Source organism: Pantherophis guttatus, chromosome 6, assembly GCF_059756535.1.
Source record: "Pantherophis guttatus breed Tessera chromosome 6, ASM5975653v1, whole genome shotgun sequence".
Lineage (NCBI taxonomy): Eukaryota > Metazoa > Chordata > Lepidosauria > Squamata > Colubridae > Pantherophis > Pantherophis guttatus.
In genome coordinates this window covers 88467593-88487500 of record NC_142068.1, presented here as the reverse complement: position 1 = coordinate 88487500, position 19908 = coordinate 88467593, and the positions used below count along the sequence as shown (strand labels likewise).

At 43.9% G+C, this 19908-nt stretch overlaps 1 protein-coding gene across 8 annotated transcripts in view; it reads left to right on the top strand.

Moving 5' to 3' along the window:
- The window catches only part of ZMIZ1 (zinc finger MIZ-type containing 1), a 520224-nt gene that overhangs the window by 484903 nt on the left and 15413 nt on the right, over positions 1-19908 (top strand). For all 8 annotated transcript variants that reach the window (XM_060694124.2, XM_060694123.2, XM_060694122.2 and 5 more), the window contains 9 exons: positions 505-679; positions 1854-1995; positions 3244-3454; positions 4596-4701; positions 4877-5037; positions 6256-6323; positions 8935-9003; positions 12948-13195; positions 18015-18178. In XM_060694124.2, coding sequence (XP_060550107.2) covers positions 505-679; positions 1854-1995; positions 3244-3454; positions 4596-4701; positions 4877-5037; positions 6256-6323; positions 8935-9003; positions 12948-13195; positions 18015-18178 — 1344 coding nt within the window. The remainder of the gene's footprint in view (positions 1-504; positions 680-1853; positions 1996-3243; positions 3455-4595; positions 4702-4876; positions 5038-6255; positions 6324-8934; positions 9004-12947; positions 13196-18014; positions 18179-19908) is intronic.

Sequence of the window (19908 nt, the reverse complement as noted above, 5' to 3'; positions counted from 1 at the left end):
GCTTGACCCTGTTTTCCCCCTCCCCCTAGGGTGTGTCATCAATCACATTTGCAACCGAAGCAATTTCAAGGGTTGTAGAGATCGCTCCCCTCCAGCCACTGTGGGTAACCCTGGCAGACGGCCTTGACAGAGATAATGTCTGGAATGTGCTTTTGTCTTTGGCTGCTGTGCTGCTTCGCCGTAGCTGCAAATTTAATTTTCCCATCCCCCTTGCCTATGGCAACTCGAGAGCAGTCCAGGGATGCTTTGCGAGCTGACACATGGCAAGAAAAGCCGTGAGATGGGTCAAAACTCACCTAGCAATTGTCTCGCTTAGGAACAGAAATTTTGGGCTCAATGGAGGTCGTAAATTGAGGGCTACCTTTATAGGGAATACAATAAATCTTCCCACGGCATCCAATGCTTTTATCATAGGGAATTCTACTTCGTGGCCAAAAGTCCCTGACCACTGTGATAATTCTGTTTTCTTTCTCTCTCTTTTCAACGGCAACCACCATTTTGCAGCCATCCAGGCCTCTTCCTGTAGCAAATTACCCTCACTCACCTGTTCCAGGAAATCCTACACCACCTATGACTCCCGGCAGCAATATGCCACCCTACCTGTCTCCTAATCAAGATGTCAAGCCGCCTTTCCCGCCAGACATTAAGCCAAATATCAATGCTCTACCACCACCTCCAAGTAAGTACCAAATCTGGAAGGTCGTTGCCTGATCCTGCTTTCCACCGTGTGCAAATTATATTGCTCTGGTTGAAATGTTCAAGCCAGAGGTGATGGCCTGTGGATAAAGCATCTTTCAGAAATATGCAAAGCATTGCAGATAGAGCCGCAGTGGCACAGTGGTTAGAGTGCAGTACTGCAGGCTACTTCTGCTGATCATCGGCTGCCAGCAGTTTGGCAGATCGAATCACACCAGGCTCAAGGTTGACTCGGCCTTCCATCCTTCCGAGGTCGGTAAAATGAGGACCCAGATTGTTGGGGACAAGAGCAGGGGTGAAATTTACTTACCTCCCTTACTGGTTCGGAAATACACGTGTTGCGTGCGAGTGTCACATGTGCATGCACAGAAGGTAAAAAAAAATTACTTCATGGTTATAACCAGGAAATAATAACACCCAGGCGGCGATCGATACTAGATCGCCGAACCACAGGGAAAAATCGCTACCGGATCGGGTGATCCGGTCCGATCCAGGAGCATTTCACCCCTGGACAAGAGGCTGACTCTGTAAATTGGTTAGAGAGTGCTGTAAAGCACTGTGAAGTGGTATGTAAGTCTAAGTGTTAAGTGCTAAGATGAGCGGGGGGGGGGGAGATTTCTGGGAATGAATCAGATAGAAAGATCAGGTGGTCCTCAATTTACAACAGTTCATTTAGTGACCGTTCAAAGTTACAACGGCACTGGAGCTGGAGACTAAAACATCTGAAGAACGGTTGCAGGATTTAGATTTGGTTAGTTAAGAGAAAAGAAGGCTTGGGGGGAGGCACATAATAGCAGTCTTCCAATATCTCAGGGGCTGCCACAAAGAAGTGGGAGTCAAGCTATTCTCCAAAGCACCAGAAGGCACGACAAGAGGGAACAATGGATGGAAACTAATCAAAGAGAGAAGCAACCCGGAATTAAGGAGAAACTTCCTAACAGTGAGGGCAGTTAACCAGTGGAACAGCTTGCCTCCAGAAATTGTGGACGCTTCACCACTGGAGATTTTTAAGAAGCGACTAGATAGTCACTTGTCTGAAACAGTGTAGGTTCTCCTCTGGGGTTGGACTAGAAGACCTCCAAGGTCCCTTCCAGCTCTATTCTATTCTGATAGGAAAGTAGTCCACCGTTAACTTTTCTCTCCCTCTTCAATCCCAGCCAGCCATAATGACGAGCTGCGCCTGACGTTCCCCGTGCGAGACGGGGTTGTTTTAGAGCCCTTCCGGTTGGAGCACAACCTGGCGGTCAGCAATCACGTCTTTCACCTGCGGCCGACCGTCCATCAGACCCTTATGTGGAGGTAGGATTGCAACTGGGCAGGGTGGGTGGACACCCCAGGATGCCGAACCGGAATCTTTCTTGGGTCAGCGGTGGGTGAGCAGCTCACTCCCGTTTTGAAGCTAGACCATTAACAAGAGGAAGAGCTTGCCTTTAGAAGTTGTAGGTGCTTCATCACTGGAGGTTTTTAAGAAGAGACTGGACAGCCCCTTGTCTGAAATGGCATAAGGCAGGGGTGTCAAACTCAAGGCCCAGGGGCTCAATCTGCCCCACGGGGTGCTTAGAACTGGACCACAGGGCCACCCAAGAAACAGCGAAGGACTGGCCCGCGGTGCTTCTGCCAGTGAAAACAGAGCTCAGAAGGATCATATGTGGCCCTTCCGAGCTCTGTTTTTGCTGGCAGAGGATCGCAGGAGGTCGTTGCAGCCAAAAACAGAGCTTGGGAGCCCATTTTCACTGGCAGAGCCTTCAGGCTGCCACAAGTGGTGACTAGGTGGCTTAGTGGCTAAGACACTGAGCTTGTCAGTGTCTTAGCCACTGACCTTAATCAGAAAGGTCGGCAGTTCAGCGGTTCGAATCCCTAGTGCAGGTCTCCTGCGTGAGCAGGGGGTTGGACTAGATGACCTCCAAGGTCCCTTCCAACTCTGTTACAGTTACCAAAGGTGCCCCCGAGACAAGTCATGTCGAGCTGGCCATGCCCCCTGTCACTGCGTTATGTGTTTGTCAGCCGAGCGTCCATTCTGAGCGTTACGGTAGCCTGCCAGAGAACTTTATCACGTATCTATAGCAACAGTCTTGTGAAACTTTGGGCTACTGCGCATGTCTACATTCTTTCTTTTCTAACTTCCTGACTTATACTTCTTTTGTTTGTCTGTGAGATAAGCTGCCGGTAAAGATGTAGTTAGCTAGTTTTTCTATTTTTATAATAAAATCCTTATTAGAATATATATATTTCGGTTTTTCTTTCTTTAAAGTATACAGCATGGAAAACAAGATCCATCCGTCTCTAATTAGGTGCAATTACCCCAGGGGGGAAACAGGGCTGATTTATGCTTCGACACACACCCCCGCCCCCCTGCGATCAAACGCAACCATGATGTGGCCCTCAATGAAATTGAGTTCAACACCCTTCGTATGGGGTTTTCTGCTTGAGCCGAGGGTTGGACTAGAAAACCTCCAAGGTCCCTTCCAATTCTTGTTACTCTGCCATACATACTGTATGTAACGAGCGGGTGCTAATAGCAATGCAAACATCTGCCTTCTCTGACAGATCAGACTTGGAGTTACAATTCAAATGTTATCACCATGAAGACCGGCAAATGAACACTAACTGGCCAGCATCGGTCCAGGTCAGCGTCAACGCAACTCCACTCACCATTGAACGGGGCGACAATAAGACGTCGCATAAACCTCTGCACCTCAAGCACGTCTGCCAGCCAGGAAGAAATACAATTCAAATCACTGTCACGGCATGCTGTTGTGTAAGTACCTAATCACCTGTTCGTTCTGTGGTTTGGCTGTTTGGAAATAGCTTTAGATTAAGGAAATGTCCTACCTAGACTTCATATTCCTAGTATTCTTCACCGGTTAAATTCACAGCTTAAATTCCATTTCTACTAAAGACCAAACTTAGTAAGCTATTTTTTTTTCAAACTCAAATTCAGTTTGTATACCATGATATACATGATATACAGAACAATTAAAACTCGGACCACACGTTTTCTGAATAGTTTTTATCCCAGAGCTATAATTGCACTCAACAATGAACGAAAGGGCCACCATCAGTGAGCGGTTGGACAGCATTACTTGGTCTGTTGTGTGGATGTTTGGGTGGTTTAGGGCAGTGTGAAATGTAAAATTTGTTATTATCGGTTCTGTGGATGTGGCTTGGGGGGTGGGGTGGGGGGTAATATGACTGAGTGGGCGTGGCCAACTTTTTTTTTTTTTTTACTTTTAAAACCATTTTTCTACAACCTCTTTAGCTGAATAGGTTGTTAAAAAATGCTTTTAAAGCCTCTGACAATCCCAGCTGACTTGCCTGATCGGCAGAACTTTTCCTTTTTTTTTTAAGCCTCTGACAATCCTAGCTGACTTGCCTGAACGGCAGAGGCTTTGTTTTTACTTTTAAAAGCATTTTTTCTATAACGTCTTCAGCCTAAGAGATTGTAGAAAAAATGCTTTTAAAAATTTAAAAAAAGCCTCTGATGATTGCGCGGCTCAGCTGGGCAATGGGTGGCGGAGGGCAGGGATTTTTGCTACCGGTTCTTCAAACAGCCTGCCTCCATTGCTACCGGATCGGGCGATCCGGTCTGAACCAGGAGCATTTCACTCCTGGTTTAGGGGTGGGGAACTGTGGTGGGTGGGGTTGTATTTGGGGATTGTTATGTGTGTTGGACCTGGTCTTTGGGTGTTAAATGAATTTCATTGTATGGGTATACTGTGGAGGTTCTCTAAACCAGCCATAACATTAGCTACAGGTTCTCCCGAACCCAGGCAAACCTGTAGCAGCCCACTCCTGAACTTCCCCCTCTGACTTCTTTCCAATCGCACGCAAAGCAAATGCTCGGATTGAATGACCCTGGATCCTCTATAGACCACTGATTTTTCCCCCCTTTCCCCCAGTCCCATTTGTTTGTTCTGCAGTTAGTACACCGGCCTTCGGTCCGTTCTGTTCTTCAGGGCCTCTTAAAGAAACGCCTGCTTCCGGCTGAACACTGTATCACCAAAAGTGAGTAGAACTTGTGTTTCAAATTGGCCTGGAAGGCAGACGATGAAACTCCATTCAGTCTTGGGACAGTTTCTGTCAAGCCAAGTGTGTCGTGCTGTTAAAACAGTCCTAAGTATGAATTCTATTATCGCTCCCCCCGCCTTTGTTTTTTTTGTTTTGTTTATTTTTGCAACAGTCAAGAGAAATTTTAGCAGCGTGGCCGCCTCTTCGGGCAATGCTCCTCTCAACGGAGAAGACGGTGTGGAGCAGACAGCCATCAAAGTCTCTCTTAAATGTCCCATCACATTCCGGCGAATCCAGCTTCCAGCAAGAGGCCACGATTGCAAGCACGTACAGGTGAGCGCCTCCGCCTGTCCCATTCCTGCAAGACGGTGCAACTTTGTATTTATTTGTTTAGAAAATGTGTACAGCCACCCATCTAATTATTAACTACCAGTAGTATTAATCAGTGGTGGGATTCAGCTGTTCTGCCCCAGCTATGGACCCCAAAGAACACCGCACACACAAAGTCTGTACAAAACTTATATTTACTAAAATAGCTCAGTCTTTTCCAAACAAAAGCTGTTAAGAAACTTTCTTAGCAGCCTACAAGAAACCAAAGATAAAGTAATCACAATCTTACTAAGGTTGGCAGAAAGCCCAGAAGCAATTTGCAGAGAATCCAGACGCGAAGGAGAATGAACTAAAGTTGTTCCCTACAAATTGCTTCAGTCGGCGTTCCTCCTTAAATAGGCTAAGGGAGTGGCCAGTTAGCCCCAAGCCTTACTCTTGAGGAGACCTCCTCCTGAGGAGCCACTCCTGCCTTTTGGCAGCTCTGCACGCCCGTGCATCGAGAAGAGGCTCCTCCTCTTCATCCTCTTCACTTAAAGGAGCTTCTGGAGGTTCTGAAGGCCCTGGCTGAATCCTCGCCTCTGGCACCACATCTTCTCCAGCCTTCTCATTGTCTGACTCGAGTGCCAGCTGCACAGGCTGCTGGCGCAGCACCTCACCAGCCTCCTCGCTGTCAGAATCAGCTACAATCCGCACAGGCCGCTGACAGGCCACAATGTCAGCCAGTTTGGAACAGTTTAGGCGAACCGGTAGTAGCAACCTGCAGATGGGCCAGCCCCCACCCACCCAGTGGGCACAATCCTGTTCTATATCACTGTGTTTTTGACACTGCATGCATGTGCGGACAGCATGCAAGCAAATTGCCGTGTTATTTGATGTCGCATGCATGCGTGGATGACATGCGCGCATGCGAATTGCCATGTATTATGACACAACAGGAATCAAAGCAGGAACCATTTCCCCCCACCAACCAGTCTGCAAAGCCATAAAGGTTGGGGACCGCTTTCCTAGTGTTTTCAATGATTAAAACTATGTACTTTCGTATCATGGTTTGAAGCACATCCTGATGGGGTTTTTTTTCTTCCTGGCATGCATTTGATAGAACGGCTTCTCTTCTTTATTCGCATCCATTGGGAGGGTTCTCTTTGCAGCCACATCTTCAGCGTTCTTTGCGAGCCGCAAAGCCATCATTTAATTAAGATTTTCCTGCTTTGTCTTCTGCAGTGTTTTGATCTGGAATCCTACCTCCAGCTGAACTGTGAACGAGGCACCTGGAGATGCCCCGTATGCAAGTGAGTGGTAATATCAAAGTCTGTGATAATATCTAAAAGAAAAACCAGACCAATACAAAATTATGCTTCCATTTTGCACCAGTGAAACCAGAGAAGTAACATCATTAACCTAACAGTATTTTTTTTTAAAAAAAATGTGATAAATACTTTTGCTGTAGACCAGTGTGAAACGTAAAATTTGTTACTACCGGTTCTGTGGGCGTGGCTTGTGGGGGGGGGTAATATGACTGAGTGGGTGTGGCCAACTTTTTTTTTTTTACTTTTAAAACCATTTTTTCTACAGCTGAAGAGGTTGTAAAAAAAATGCTTTTAAAGCCTCTGACGATCCCAGCTGACTTGCCTGATCGGCAGAGGCTTTTTTTTCCTTTTAAAACATTTTTTTTATAACCTCTTCGGCCTAAGCGGTTGTAGAAAAAATGCTTTTAAAAATTTTTAAAAAAGCCTCTGATGATTGTGCAGCTCAGCTGGGCAATGGGGGGGGCAGGGGATTTTGCTACCGGTTCTCCGAACCACCCGCCTCCATCGCTACTGGATCGGGCAATCCGGTCCGAACCGGGAGCATTTCGGCCCTGCTGTAGACATTTTTTTTTAAATGATGATAAAGATTGATAAAGGATCTGGAGGCTAAATCATATGTCTAGAACTAGATATGTCTCGCATTATCAAAGAGAAGGATTAAGGGGGACATGATAACTGTCTTTCGATATTTGAGGGGCTGTCACAGGAAAGAGGAGAGTGATTTATTCTCCAAAGCAGGGCAGGACAAGATGTAATGGGTGGATGATCATCAAAGAGAGAGATCCAACCTTAACGAGACATTTCCTGACAGTGACAACAGCTTGCCTCCTGGAATTGGGAGTGCTCCATCACTGGAGGTTTTCAAAAACAGACCATTTGACCTGAATAGTATAAGGCAGTGTTGGTTAACCTTTTCGGAACCAAGTACCAAACCGGAAGCATGCACGCATGCGTGGGAGAGTGCCAGAAACCGGAAGAGCAGCTCCCTGGCATGCATGCATGCACCAGGAAGCTGAGCTTCCAGTTTCTGGCTTGCGCATGTGTGCCGGTCACCTGGTCTTCCAGTTTCTGGCACGCATGCATGCGCGAAGACCAGCTGGCCAGCACGGACATACCGGAAGCTTAGCTTCCTGGCACGCACATGCACGCCAGGGAACTGCTCTTCTGGTTTCCGGTGTTCCCTGTGCACAATGACCAGCTGGCCGGCGCACATGCGCTCCAGAACCCGGAAGAGCAATGGGCAATGGCTGGCATGCCTGGAGAAATGGCTATGCGTGCCACTTCCGGCACGCATGCCATAGGTTCGCCATCATGGGTATAAGGACTCCTGCCTTGAGCAGGGCATTGGACTAGAAGACCTTTTTTTTATATAAAAGGTTTTTTTTTATTTTTTTAAGACAAACAAATATTTAATACATCATTCATTTCTTCCACATGACATCTCGGTGTTATCTCCAAAAAGCTCTTCTCTTATCTCTTCTATCTTCGTTCTCGCCAAGTCCATTACAAAAAATTTCCACTAATAATAGTACTCTAGTTATAACATTTTTTTTTAAATCAGTCTCTTTTAAAGCTTATTTATACCTCTTTTCTAACCAATAGTAAAATTGATTCTATATCTTAAAGTATTCTGAATCTTCTCTTTCTTTTTTCATCATAGTTAATCTGTTCATTTCTGCACAGTCTAAAAGTTTTAATTACCTTATTTTATCAAAGGTTAGATAAAAAAATATGGAAATGAAAGATTATCATCTTTTTTATAATTTTTTATAATAGATTTTTATAATACAAGATTTCTAGAATTATATAAAATATAACATAAAGAAGTATTACTATTAGACCGATTTAGTGATGAAATGAATGTTATAATATATATTAATTCAAATCTTAGAATATTTTGTACAAAATGAGGGAAGAATAGCTATGGTCAAATAAATGATCAAGGAAGATAATAATACATAGATATATATTAGATCGATAATATAAGAATTTAGGTAAACTGTAAGCTATGAACATGGTGAAGATGCGCAAAGGATTTGTAACCAACCGACACACTGTTTATAATTTAATTTGAAGATGGTTTTATGTTTTTATTGTTTTATGTTTTTATTATTTAAAAATAAAAAAGGGGCTTTTGCCTGCAAAAAAATAAAATAAAATAAAATATTTTTTTTAATTACTTCTCCCTCCGAGGGTATTTTCTCTGCTTTCCAATTTTGTGCATAAACAATCCTTGCCGCTATTATTATATGTATAATCAAATATATATTATCTTTACTAATTTTCTCTGGTAAAATACCCAATAGGAACAGCTCTGGTTTTAAGTCCATATGTTGTTGCATTATTTCCTCCAGACTAAAAGACCTTTGAGGTCCCTGTGTTCTACATAAGCTATGCTCCTTGAAATGATTCTTCCAAGTCAACTCGATTGTTAGTGTTCACTTGGACATGCCCAAGTAATGAGATCTTCCTTATTTCCTTGGCAGACGCATAGAAGTGGTTTGCTGCTTTACTTATATCCCTTCAGAAACTTATATCATATGGCAAATGCACTACAAGTACATAAATACATGCCCCTGTTTTTCTCTTCCAGTAAAACAGCTCTGCTGGAGGGCCTGGAGGTGGATCAATACATGTGGGGCATTTTGAACGCTATACAAAAGTAAGTGTATCTTTTAATGTTGAGAACCGAGGTGGCGCAGTGGTTAGAGTGCAGTACTGCAGCTACTTCAGCTGACTGCTAGTTCAACAGATCAGCAGATCAAATCTCACCAGCTCATGGTTGACTCAACCTTCCATCCTTCCGAGGTGGGTAAAATGAGGACCCAGATTGTTGGGGGCAATATGCTAATGCAATATGCTAATATGCAATATGCTATATGCTAACTTTGTAAACCGCTTAGAGAGGGCTGTAAAGCACTATGAAGCGGTATAGAAGTCTAAATAATAATAATAATAATAATAATAATAATAATAATAATAATAATAGTAGTAGTAGTAGTAGTAGTAGTAGTAGTAGTAGTAATAGTAATAATAATAATCTGTTACGTTCACTTGCCTGCTCTAATTCTTGAAAGACCTTTTCTGGAGTTTGTTTCAGTGGTGGTATTCAGCCAGTTCTATCCAGTTCGGGCAATCCGGATGACATCACATTTCATTTTTGATGCTCTGCGCATGCACAGAAAGTTCTGCGCATGCGCAGACGTGTCGCGCATGAGCGAAGCGAACCGGTCGCGAGGGTAAGACAATACCACCACTGGTTTGTTTCAACATAGAATTTTAGGTCAGTAATATCTGATCATTTCAGAACATAATGTCCCCCTAATGTGAATTTGGGATCCCAAAGATCTTTCCTAAATTGTGAATATTAATTATGGAGGTTCCTGTCGGCTATAAGTCAGCAAGAAGGAGAGAGAGATGGGGAGCATGCCAAAGTGTTGGTGGCTGAGCCTAATCAACAGAGACCAGATTTAAAGTAGGCTAATGACTCAGTGGCTAAGATGTTGAGCTTGTTGGCAGTTCAGCGGTCCGAATCCCTAGTGCCGTGTAACAGAGTGAGCTCCCATTACTTGTCCCAGCTTCTGCCAATTTAGCAGTTCAAAAGCATGTAAAAAATGCAAGTAAAAAAACCGGGACCACTTTGGTGGGAAGGTAACAGTGCTTCATGCGCCTTTGGCATTGAGTCACGCCAGCCACATGACCTCGGAGATGTCTTCGGACAGCACTGGCTCTTCGGCTTTGAAACGGAGATGAGCACCGCCCCCTAGAGCCAGAAATGACTAGGATGCATGTGGGGGGGAACTTTTACCTTTTTAATGTAATTACTAGCACATCGGACTGGACTGTCTAATGAGCTTGCCTTTCTCTTGCTACTTGCAAGGATATCTGATTAGCGGGTGAAGAGATGAAAGAATTTCTGTTCTGGAAGCCTATGGAGATTCTCAATCATCCCTGTCATGGTTGTCGCAAAGGTGCTTTCTCCAAAAGGCCACTGGACTTTCTTGATTTTTTTTTTCCTTTGAACGGAAGAAGTTTCTTGGATGAGAAGTGAAACATTATCAAAGACAAAAATCAAGACAGAGTCAGTTCTCTGTTCTGCCATCTTAGCAAGGTGATAACGCCAACTTAAAATGAGCAGCAGTGAATGTCATGCAAGTACGAAAAAAAGGCAATTAGATCTTGGGGTAGAATAACAGAATCATAGAATCCATATCACGGGAAGCCATAATTGCAGTGGTATCTTAGAACTCAACTGCTTTGGAACTGATTTGGTACTGAACTCATTTTGAAGCAAAGATGTTGTCCTTGTACTCATTGTTTGTTTGGAACTCAGTGCACAAGCTAGAAATGTCAGGGTTCCAAGTAACACCCTCAACGAAAGAAGACTCCAAGCCAGAAGTTCCTCAAAGTTCCATTTTATTAGAGATGTCATATTGGCACATCTGGGAAAACCTGAATCTGAAAGCTTCCAGGTTTTCCCCACCCAAAAGAAAGTCCAAGTCCCTTCCCCTGCTCCCACATGTCCATCACGTGGTCCAATCAATGCACTGTTCCAACTGGAGATGCCTCCCAGTCACCCCACAGGTGCAGGGCAAGATGTCCTTGACTCTCAAAGAAAAGAATGTTATTATTTCATTTCATTTTATTTTATTATGGCTAGATATTTCTCCATTTTATACAATCCTCCCTGCCAGTTTCCCACAGCACTAAATGTGGCAGCCTTGAAGATCCAAAGTAAAAAATGGCTTCCAGGACTGACAAGAACTTGTTGAGGATAAAGGTTTATTCTCTGAGATGGTGGGTTAGTTTCCGAACGTTTCGTTACCGGGCTAGGTAACATCTTCAGCAGAGTTTAGGGGATGTCAGTGTCAGTGTTCTGTTTATAAGAGCTTCAGATGTGGGTTTGTCAAGTGAGAGTCTTGTGACAGACTTCTGATCGGTCAGCAAGAACTTGTTGCTGTCGACTGCCTTGTGACCTACTACATTATTCCTTATGGGAAAAATTTGTTTGGTACTCCTCGTTTTTGGTGCTCATTCCGCCTCCCGGAACCAATTAACGATGAGTACCGAGGTACCATTCTTCTCCAATCAGATCTCCTTTATAGACCTCCTCTATTGTGTCCAGATCTGGGCATCCCAGTTATAAAAGAGCAGTGCCAAATAGGAGCAAGTCCAGAGAAAGTTATGGAAACGAAACCACATGAGAAGTCATGAAAGAATCTGGCTTTGTTTAATCTGCAGAGAAGAAAAAAATGATTGAGTGGAGAGATGATAGTGGTTTTCAAATATTTGAAGACTGTCAGAAAGAAGAAGGAGTGGATGCAGAAGCAGGCTACTGCCGGTTTGGACCAGTTCAGGTGAACCGGTAGTTCCGACTAGTGGCTGGGCCTGCCCCCCGCCGTGTTTTTGAAGATGTGCACATGTGCAGAAGGCGCACACACTCACATTTTTGGTGCTGGGCGAACTGGTTGTTACATTATGTGACGCCCACCTCTGAGTGGATGTGATTTTAATTATCACAGAAGGCAAAACTACAAGCAATGGGTTAAAGCCACAATGAAGAAGGTGTAGGTAGGCCACCAGGAAGAACTTCCTGTCTGTACAGGCCACTAAATGGTGCCACGTAATGTGGTGAGTTTTCTTCATTAAAGGTCTACAGATAGAGACACTTGGTCATTTGTCAGAGATGTTCTACTGGATCTTGCACTGACCAGAGAGTTGGACTATATTATCCTAGGGTCTCCCTTGCAACTCAACAATTCTATGGATATGAAAATGAGCAAAGGCAATAATTAATCATGCGCTTCTATTCTGAACTACCAAAGCAAATCTTTTAAAGAAGAAAATGGACGTGGACCTAATATGTAAGAATTACTGAAAAGAGCATTGGTGGCTTTCGTTTTTTTTGGACATGTTCCAACAGAAGCCAGGCAGTCCATTTGTGGGAATGTTTCATTTGCATTTCTGCAGCGGATAGGTTGGACCATGAGGAAGGCTGAGTGCCAAAGAATTGAGGCTTTCAAATGGTGATGTTAGAGAAGACTCATGAGAGTCCCTTGGACTTCAAGGAGATCAAATCAGTCAATCCTAAAGGAAATCACCCTTGACTATTCTTTAGAAGGACAGATCCTGAAGTTGTTGGGGTTGTGGTGTTGGAGAAGACTCTTGAGAGTCCCTTGGACTTCAAGGAAATCAAAATCAGTCAATCCTAAAGGAAATCAACCCTTCTTTGGAAGGACAGATGCTGAAGCTCAAATACTTTGGCCACCAAATGAGAAGAGAGGACTATTTGGAAAAGACCCTGATGTTGGGAAAGATGGAAGGCGAAAGGAGAAAGGGATGGCAGAGGGATCAGATGGTTAGATAGCATCATTGATGCAATGAACAAGAATTTGGACAGACTCTGGGAGACAGTGGAGAACAGGGGGCCTGGTATGCTATGGTCCATGGCATTGTGAAGAGTCGGACACGACTTAGCAATTGTACAATAATTGGATACGTATTGGACTTGTTGACTTTAATATGATAATAACATTAGTAACATCTAAAATGTATATGGTGTATTGAGAGCTATCAGTATTATCAAATGTATTGTTTTTTTCACAGCTCTGAGTTTGAAGAAGTCACAATTGACCCAACATGCAGCTGGAGACCTGTCCCAATCAAGTCAGACATTCACATCAAGGATGATCCAGATGGTATTCCTTCCAAAAGGTTCAAAACCATGAGTCCCAGCCAGATGATCATGCCTAACGTGATGGAGATGATTGCTGCCCTGGGTCCAGGTCCATCTCCCTACCCATCAATCCCACCACCTCCCGGAGGAACCAACTCCAATGAATACAGTAGCCAAGGTGAGTTTCACATTTGATGCGTGCAACCGATTGCCAAATTGCTCAGAAATATTTTGAGATTATTATGTTTCGTCGCACAATCAATCAAATGTTCAGACTGGACTTGGCATTTTTGTCAACTATCAAATCCTTCCAAAGGGTCTGGGATTGGGATTGGCAGGTGTGGGTGTTTGATGGTGTTATCATCACAGGATGTAAGCTGCTCTAAGTCAGGCTGCCTTTTGTAATTGACTGAGGGTGAATTTGTCAATGCCGATGAAGGTATTCAAGTTGTGTTCCAGTTGTTTTGGGATTGCACCCAAGGTGCCTATTACTATTGGTATTACCCTTGCTTGCCTTTCCATTGTCATTCTATTTCTATTTGTAGGTCTTTGTATTTTGTTATCATCTCCAACTCTTTCTCTTCTATTCTGGTACTGCCATGTCCACTTATCCAGAGATTCTTGTCTTCCTTATCGATAATTAATACGTCTAATGGCTAGTTAATACAATTATGCAAAAGTAAAAGTTAAGGTTTGAGGTTAATGCCTTATTCTACTGCACCAAAGGGAGTCAGAAGTCAATGCCTTTTTTTTTCTTTTTCACCTTTTCTTTCCCTCACTTTTCCTTTCCCTTTTCCCTTCCCTATTTTCCTTACTATTTATTTTTGTATTATAAACTAATAAAAAAAAACTATTTAAAAAAAAAGATAAGATAGTCAGGGATGTTACGTGGCAAGTTTGAATTCTATAGCCCTAGAGCAATTTAGTTTCCTCATTTTCTGTGACTTTTCCTATTATTATTATTAATTGTTAAATTTATTTGCTACCTATTTTGCCGTGGAGGTACTCTAGACAGTAGAGATACGAATTCCTCTCCTGGGCCATTTTGCTGAAATTGTTGTTGTTAGTTGTGAAGTCGTGTCCAACCATCGCGACCCCATGGACAACGTTCCTCCAGGCCTTCCTGTCCTCTACCATCCCCCGGAGACCATTTAAGCTCACGCCGACTGCTTCAGTGACTCCATCCAGCCACCTCTGTCGTCCCCTTCTTCTTTTTCCCCTCAATCTTTCCCAGAATTAGGCTCTTCTCCAGTGAGTCCTTCCTTCTCATTAGGTGGCCAAAGTATTTGAGTTTCATCTTCAGGATCTGGCCTTCTAAAGAGCAGTCAGGGTTGATCTCCTCTAGGACTGACCAATTTGATCACCTTGCAGTCCAAGGGACTTGCAGGAGTCTTCTCCAGAACCATAGTTCAAAGGCCTCAATACTTTGGCGCTCAGCCTTCCTTATGGTCCAACTTTCACATCCATATGTTGCAACTGGGAAAACCATAGCCTTGACTATGTGCACTTTTGTTGGCAGGGTAATGTCTCTGCTTTTTAGAATGCTGTCTAGATTTGCCATAGCTTTTCTCCTCAGGAGCAAGCATCTTTTAATTTCTTGGCTGCAGTCCCCATCTGCAGTGATCTTGGAGCCCAAGAAAATAAAATCTGTCACTACCTCCATTTCTTCCCTATCTATTTGCCAGGAATTGAGAGAGCCGGAATATTTTGCTGGTATATCTCTGCTAATTTCTTGATCCTTAGGGGAGGTCCAGTGAGCTAGCTTGACCTATATGAAGTTTCCTTATGCATATTTTTTAAAAAACAACAACAACAACAACAACAACAACCAGATGTGTCTTATGTATATTTATTTTAAGCTACCCAGCATCTTTGGTGACCTCAAAACCCAAGAAGCAGATAAATGCATTTTAATGTACGCAGCATAAATATCGTGCCCTCAACCATAATGACAAGAGAGGTGGAAGACAGGTTGTTGTCTACCAGAAATTCATACTTGCTTTGCAATTGACATGTTTTTGTGTGAGGCTGTGCAGAGCTGGGAATGACAATCCATGATTTATTTTTTGTGGAAATTCTAGAGCAGGGGTCAGCAACCTTAAACACTCAAAGAGCCATTTGGACCCGTTTCTGACAGAAAAGAAAACACCGGGAGCACAAAATCCTTCCCGTGCCTATTTCCTGAGCAGCCACAGAACTAGCATATGTAGTTGAATCAAATGTTCTGTTTTCTTCTGAAACTTTTCTTTTCTTGGATTTATCTATGGTTGGCCTACCAGGGGTTGAAAAACTCAATTAAATCATGTGCCGGCGGATGTCACACATTGGTAGTTGTGACGCATATTTTGAGTGACAGGGAGCCGTAACAGAGGGATGAAAGAGCCACATGCAGCTCCAGAGCTGCGGGTTGCTGACCCCTGTTCTAGAGTAAATAAAATAAAGTCTCCTCTGAGTCGAACTCAACTCCTGGAATATCCTAGCCACTGGTGGTGGTTTGTTCTTGAGCTTGTTTAGTTTCTGAATGTTTTGTCACTGGGCTAGGTAACATCAGCAGCAGAACTTCGGTTGAAGTGTCTTATTCCCGTTCTCTTCTGCTTTGATAGGTCTTATGTGCTCACTTGGTCATGTGACCAACTGGTCATGCCACGTGAGGGCCACCTGGTGGTGATCAGTCAGTAAAGTGACCATCTGACCACATAAGACAGGGGTGTCAAACTCAAAGCCCAGGGGCCAGATCTGGCCCATGATGTTGCCCTGGAAACAGCAAATGACCGTCCCACAGTGCCTCTGCCAGCAAAAACGGAGCTTGGGAGGACTGTGCTTAGCCTGCCAGGGCTCCATTTTCAGCCATGATGGCCTCCTGCAGCCCTCTGCCAGCAAAAATGGAGCCCAGGAAGGTTGCACACGGCCCCCCCAACTCCATTTTCACCGGCAGAGGGCTGCAGGAGGCCGTTGTGGCCTAAAACTGAGCCTCAATGAGTGACATCGAGCTGGCCCTGCCCACCCTGCCCACGGCCACCCCGGGCATGCCCACCCACGCCCCCCCAGGTCAAACACAGCCCTGATGCAGCCCTCAATGAAATTGAGTTTGACACCCCTGACATAAGACTTATAAAAGCAGAAGGGAACTCAAATTAGAAACTTCAACTGCAGTTCCACTGAAAATGTTACCTAGCCTGGTGACGAAACATTCGGAAACTAAACAACAATCTCAGAGAACAAACCAACAGCAACATCTATCACTCGAGCTACAAATATTTCCCCCCGTTTCTATCCAAGTAGTTTTCTTGCCATTTTGTTCGTCCCTCCAATTCATCAATCCCTATAACTTTCCCTGGAATTTTTCGGCAGTCTCCATGCCAAAAACTACTTTAAACTAACTTCCAATCCCAGACAAGGTAACAGCTGGCAAGAAAGGTTATTTAAAGAGGAAATCCTTTAACAAAATAGGCCAGCTTTTATCAGGGTTTTAAGGGAAACCAACAGATTTGGGCATCAAGCGTTTTGTGAACAAGTAAGCAGATGCAGTGTTAATCTCTTGAGAACTGTGTTAGCAAATTCAGTCACAATGCTCAAGGGCAGGTCAGCCATTTAAAACTGATTTTCCAGCTGTCTTTCCCAGTGACATCTTCATTTCAGGTTGCTGGCTTGCAGTTCTCCATGGCAGGGACCCTGAAACAAATGTCCGAGCAAAGAGCTTCTTTACTATCTCTCCACTTCCCAAGGAAGTCTCACCAGTGCCCTCCCCTGCTATTCTTTCAAGTCCCAAGTCCTAACTGTCCCCTCTCTTTCAAATGAACACAGTTGAAGTTGAGGAGCAATCAGCTCTCTTCCTTCCTTGTCTCAATCCAAAATATGGACAAGGTTCTAAACCCAAGCTTGTTCAACCAATGGTTTGTTGAATAAACTACAGTTGATTGCCAAAATGCTAAACTAGAGGCAAACAAACCACACTAAGGATTTGTGGATTATGTGGACTTCATTTTGGTTGTTGAACACTGAATTCAGTTTACTTTGATGCTTCTTCTGAGATACTCAGTTTTCACTTCTGTGTGAGCACATGTTCTTCATAACCCTTCATAACCCTTACTTCAATCCATTTCTTGCAATAGAACATAGACTAATCATGGTTTTGTGTCTCAGTCCTATGATTTCTAGAGCCAGTATCTTTTTGTTGTTATTATTGTTGTATTTCTTTTTGAAGAAAGAGATACCGAAAGGAAGTCTTATGTTTTTATGTTGGGAATATTACTTTTTTTAAAAAAAAAATATTACCTCATATTGTATCATTAAGATGAACTAATGGGATTGGTACCTAGTCAATGAAATAATAAGGCCAGTTCTGAATACATGCAGTATGAACCAAGGCATGGAAGCAGTGGGATGGAAGGGTCTTATTATTGCAACTTTCCTAGAATCCTAGGCAATCCATGCCTCATTGTTTCAGAGATCTTTTGTTATTTAAACAGAGAGACAGAATTATCACAGTTGGCAAGAAAACAACTTCTGACTTCCTGCTGGCTTCCCCATTGACTATTATTATGGGTCATCAGAAATCTTCCTTCCTTCCTTCCTTCCTTCCTTCCTTCCTTCCTTCCTTCCTTCCTTCCTTCCTTCCTTCCTCACTCCCTCACTCCCTTTCCTCCCTTCCTCCCTTTTGCAGTAGGATAGAAGTCTCTTAATTATTGCAACTTTTATAGAAGATGATGGTCTCATTGGGATCATATGCCCAAGTGGAGACTCTTAATAGATAAAAACATGCAGTCTGAATATGGAGAAAGTCAGAGCCCAGCTCATCTGCTGGAATGTCAGCTACTACCAGAAACATGTACCGATAAGGATTTATTTTGGGCCAGCGACAATCCAAGAAGGTGGCTTCATTCTGGCAATTTAAAGTTTGATCTAGACCCTGAAGAAGAAGAAATGGGACCTGGGCTCATTGGTTTGATTTTGATTCCAACTTTACTATTCTTACTATACTTTTCTTTACTATTTAGGTAACAGTTACCAAGGCCACAGCAATTTTGATTTTCCCCACGGGAATCCCGGTGGGACATCTATGAACGACTTCATGCATGGTCCCCAGTTGTCACACCCACCGGATATGGCCAGCAACATGGCAGCGCTTGATAAACCCTTAAGTCATCCCATGCAGGAACCTGTAAGGATCTTACTTATTTACCTTGCTCATATGACCTTCTGTCCACAGGCGGTATGCATAATTGGGAAATACACAGTAAGCAAAGTAAAAGGAAACCTTAAAAAAAAAAAAACTGGGGCAGCAGGAAAAAGAAAAGAAAGTGAGTTCGTAAAAGATGTATAGCTTCATCTTTACAAGGCAATGCCTGGGAAATAAAGCAGAGATCAGAGGTATATAGTCATCCAGGTCATGGTTGTCCCAAAGGTGCTTTTTCCAAGAGGCAACAGGACTTTTTTTGGTTTCTTGTTCCTTGAAAACATTTTGGGACAGAGATTAGATGACCAGCTCCTATTTCTTCTGCAGTAGCCACCCAAGACACTAGGAAACAGTCTGGTCCATGCGTGTCCGTGAGCACCAGTGATGAATCTTGTGTGATGGAGCAATCACACAGATGCCACAACTTCCCTATTTCCATGAGTTGTCCCAAAAGAGGTGTTTTCTACAGGGTCGTGGTTAAGGTGCAGGACCAACATGGGGACACGGGTTCTTGCTCACCTTCAGTCCAAGGAACAAATGCTATCTCTCATTTATTGTACTTTTACATATTTATTACATTTCTACTCCACCCATCTTGCCTACGTGACTCTCTGCAGTTTACACCAACACACACACACACACACACATATATCTTATAGGTCCGTGATGGAGAACCTATGGCACGCGTGCCACAGGTGGCATGCATAGCCATATCATTGGGCAAGCGAGCTCAGCTCGTGTGCCGGCCAGCTGATTTTTGGGCCTTCTGGGCCCACCAGAAGTAGGGAAACAGGTTGTTTCCTGCCTCCGGAGGGCCTTGGGGGGGGGTGGGGAGGCCCGTTTTTCTCTCTCACCTAGCTCCAGAACCTTTCTAGGAGCCTGGGGAGGGCGAAAACAGCCTGGAAGTTGGCAAATGGGCCATTTTTGGCCTCCAGAGGACCTGTGAGGGGGGGGAGGCTGTTTTTGCCCCCCCCCCCACCCCCAGACTCCTAGAAAGGCTCTGGAGCCAGGTGAGAGAGAAAAACGGGCCTACTGGGCCATCGTGTGCCAGGAGAGGGGGGGAGGGGGGATCATGCATGCATGCGCAGGGGTGGGGCCCATAGAATTATGTCAAAATAGGTAGATGCCCCCACTGGCTCTTTTAAGGTTGGGGGGGAGGTTTTCAGCTTTTTAGCCACCATATTGTCCCCTGCCTTCCTTCAATGCTGTGTAGGAACTAGGTCATGAAGAAAGATTAAATCAAATCAAATCTTTATTGTCAATGCACAACATGTGTACAATGAAAAAAGTTTTTTTTCTTCTCCGAAGAGTCAAATAGTGCCTCACTGTATTGTAAACAGACTAAGAAAAACATTTTTCTTTGCGTTTTCTCTTCCATTCATGACAATGCCAATGTCATAACTGGAACCCTGGTGGCACAGTGGTTAGTATGCAGTATTGCAGGCTGACTCTGCAGCCTGCCTAGAGTTCGATCCTGACCGGCTCAAGATTGACTCCGACTTCCATCCTTCCAAGGTCGGTAAAATGAGGACGCAGATTGTTCGGGGGCAATAGGCTGACTCTATAAACCTCTTAGAGAGGGCTGTAAAAATACTGTAAAGCGGTATATAAGTCTAAGTGCCATTGCTATGATTCAATATGACCACTCTCCAGTTGTCTCAGTGTCTTCTTGGTGATCTTCTCAAGTGCTCAAATTTGCCTGCCGCATCCAAAGT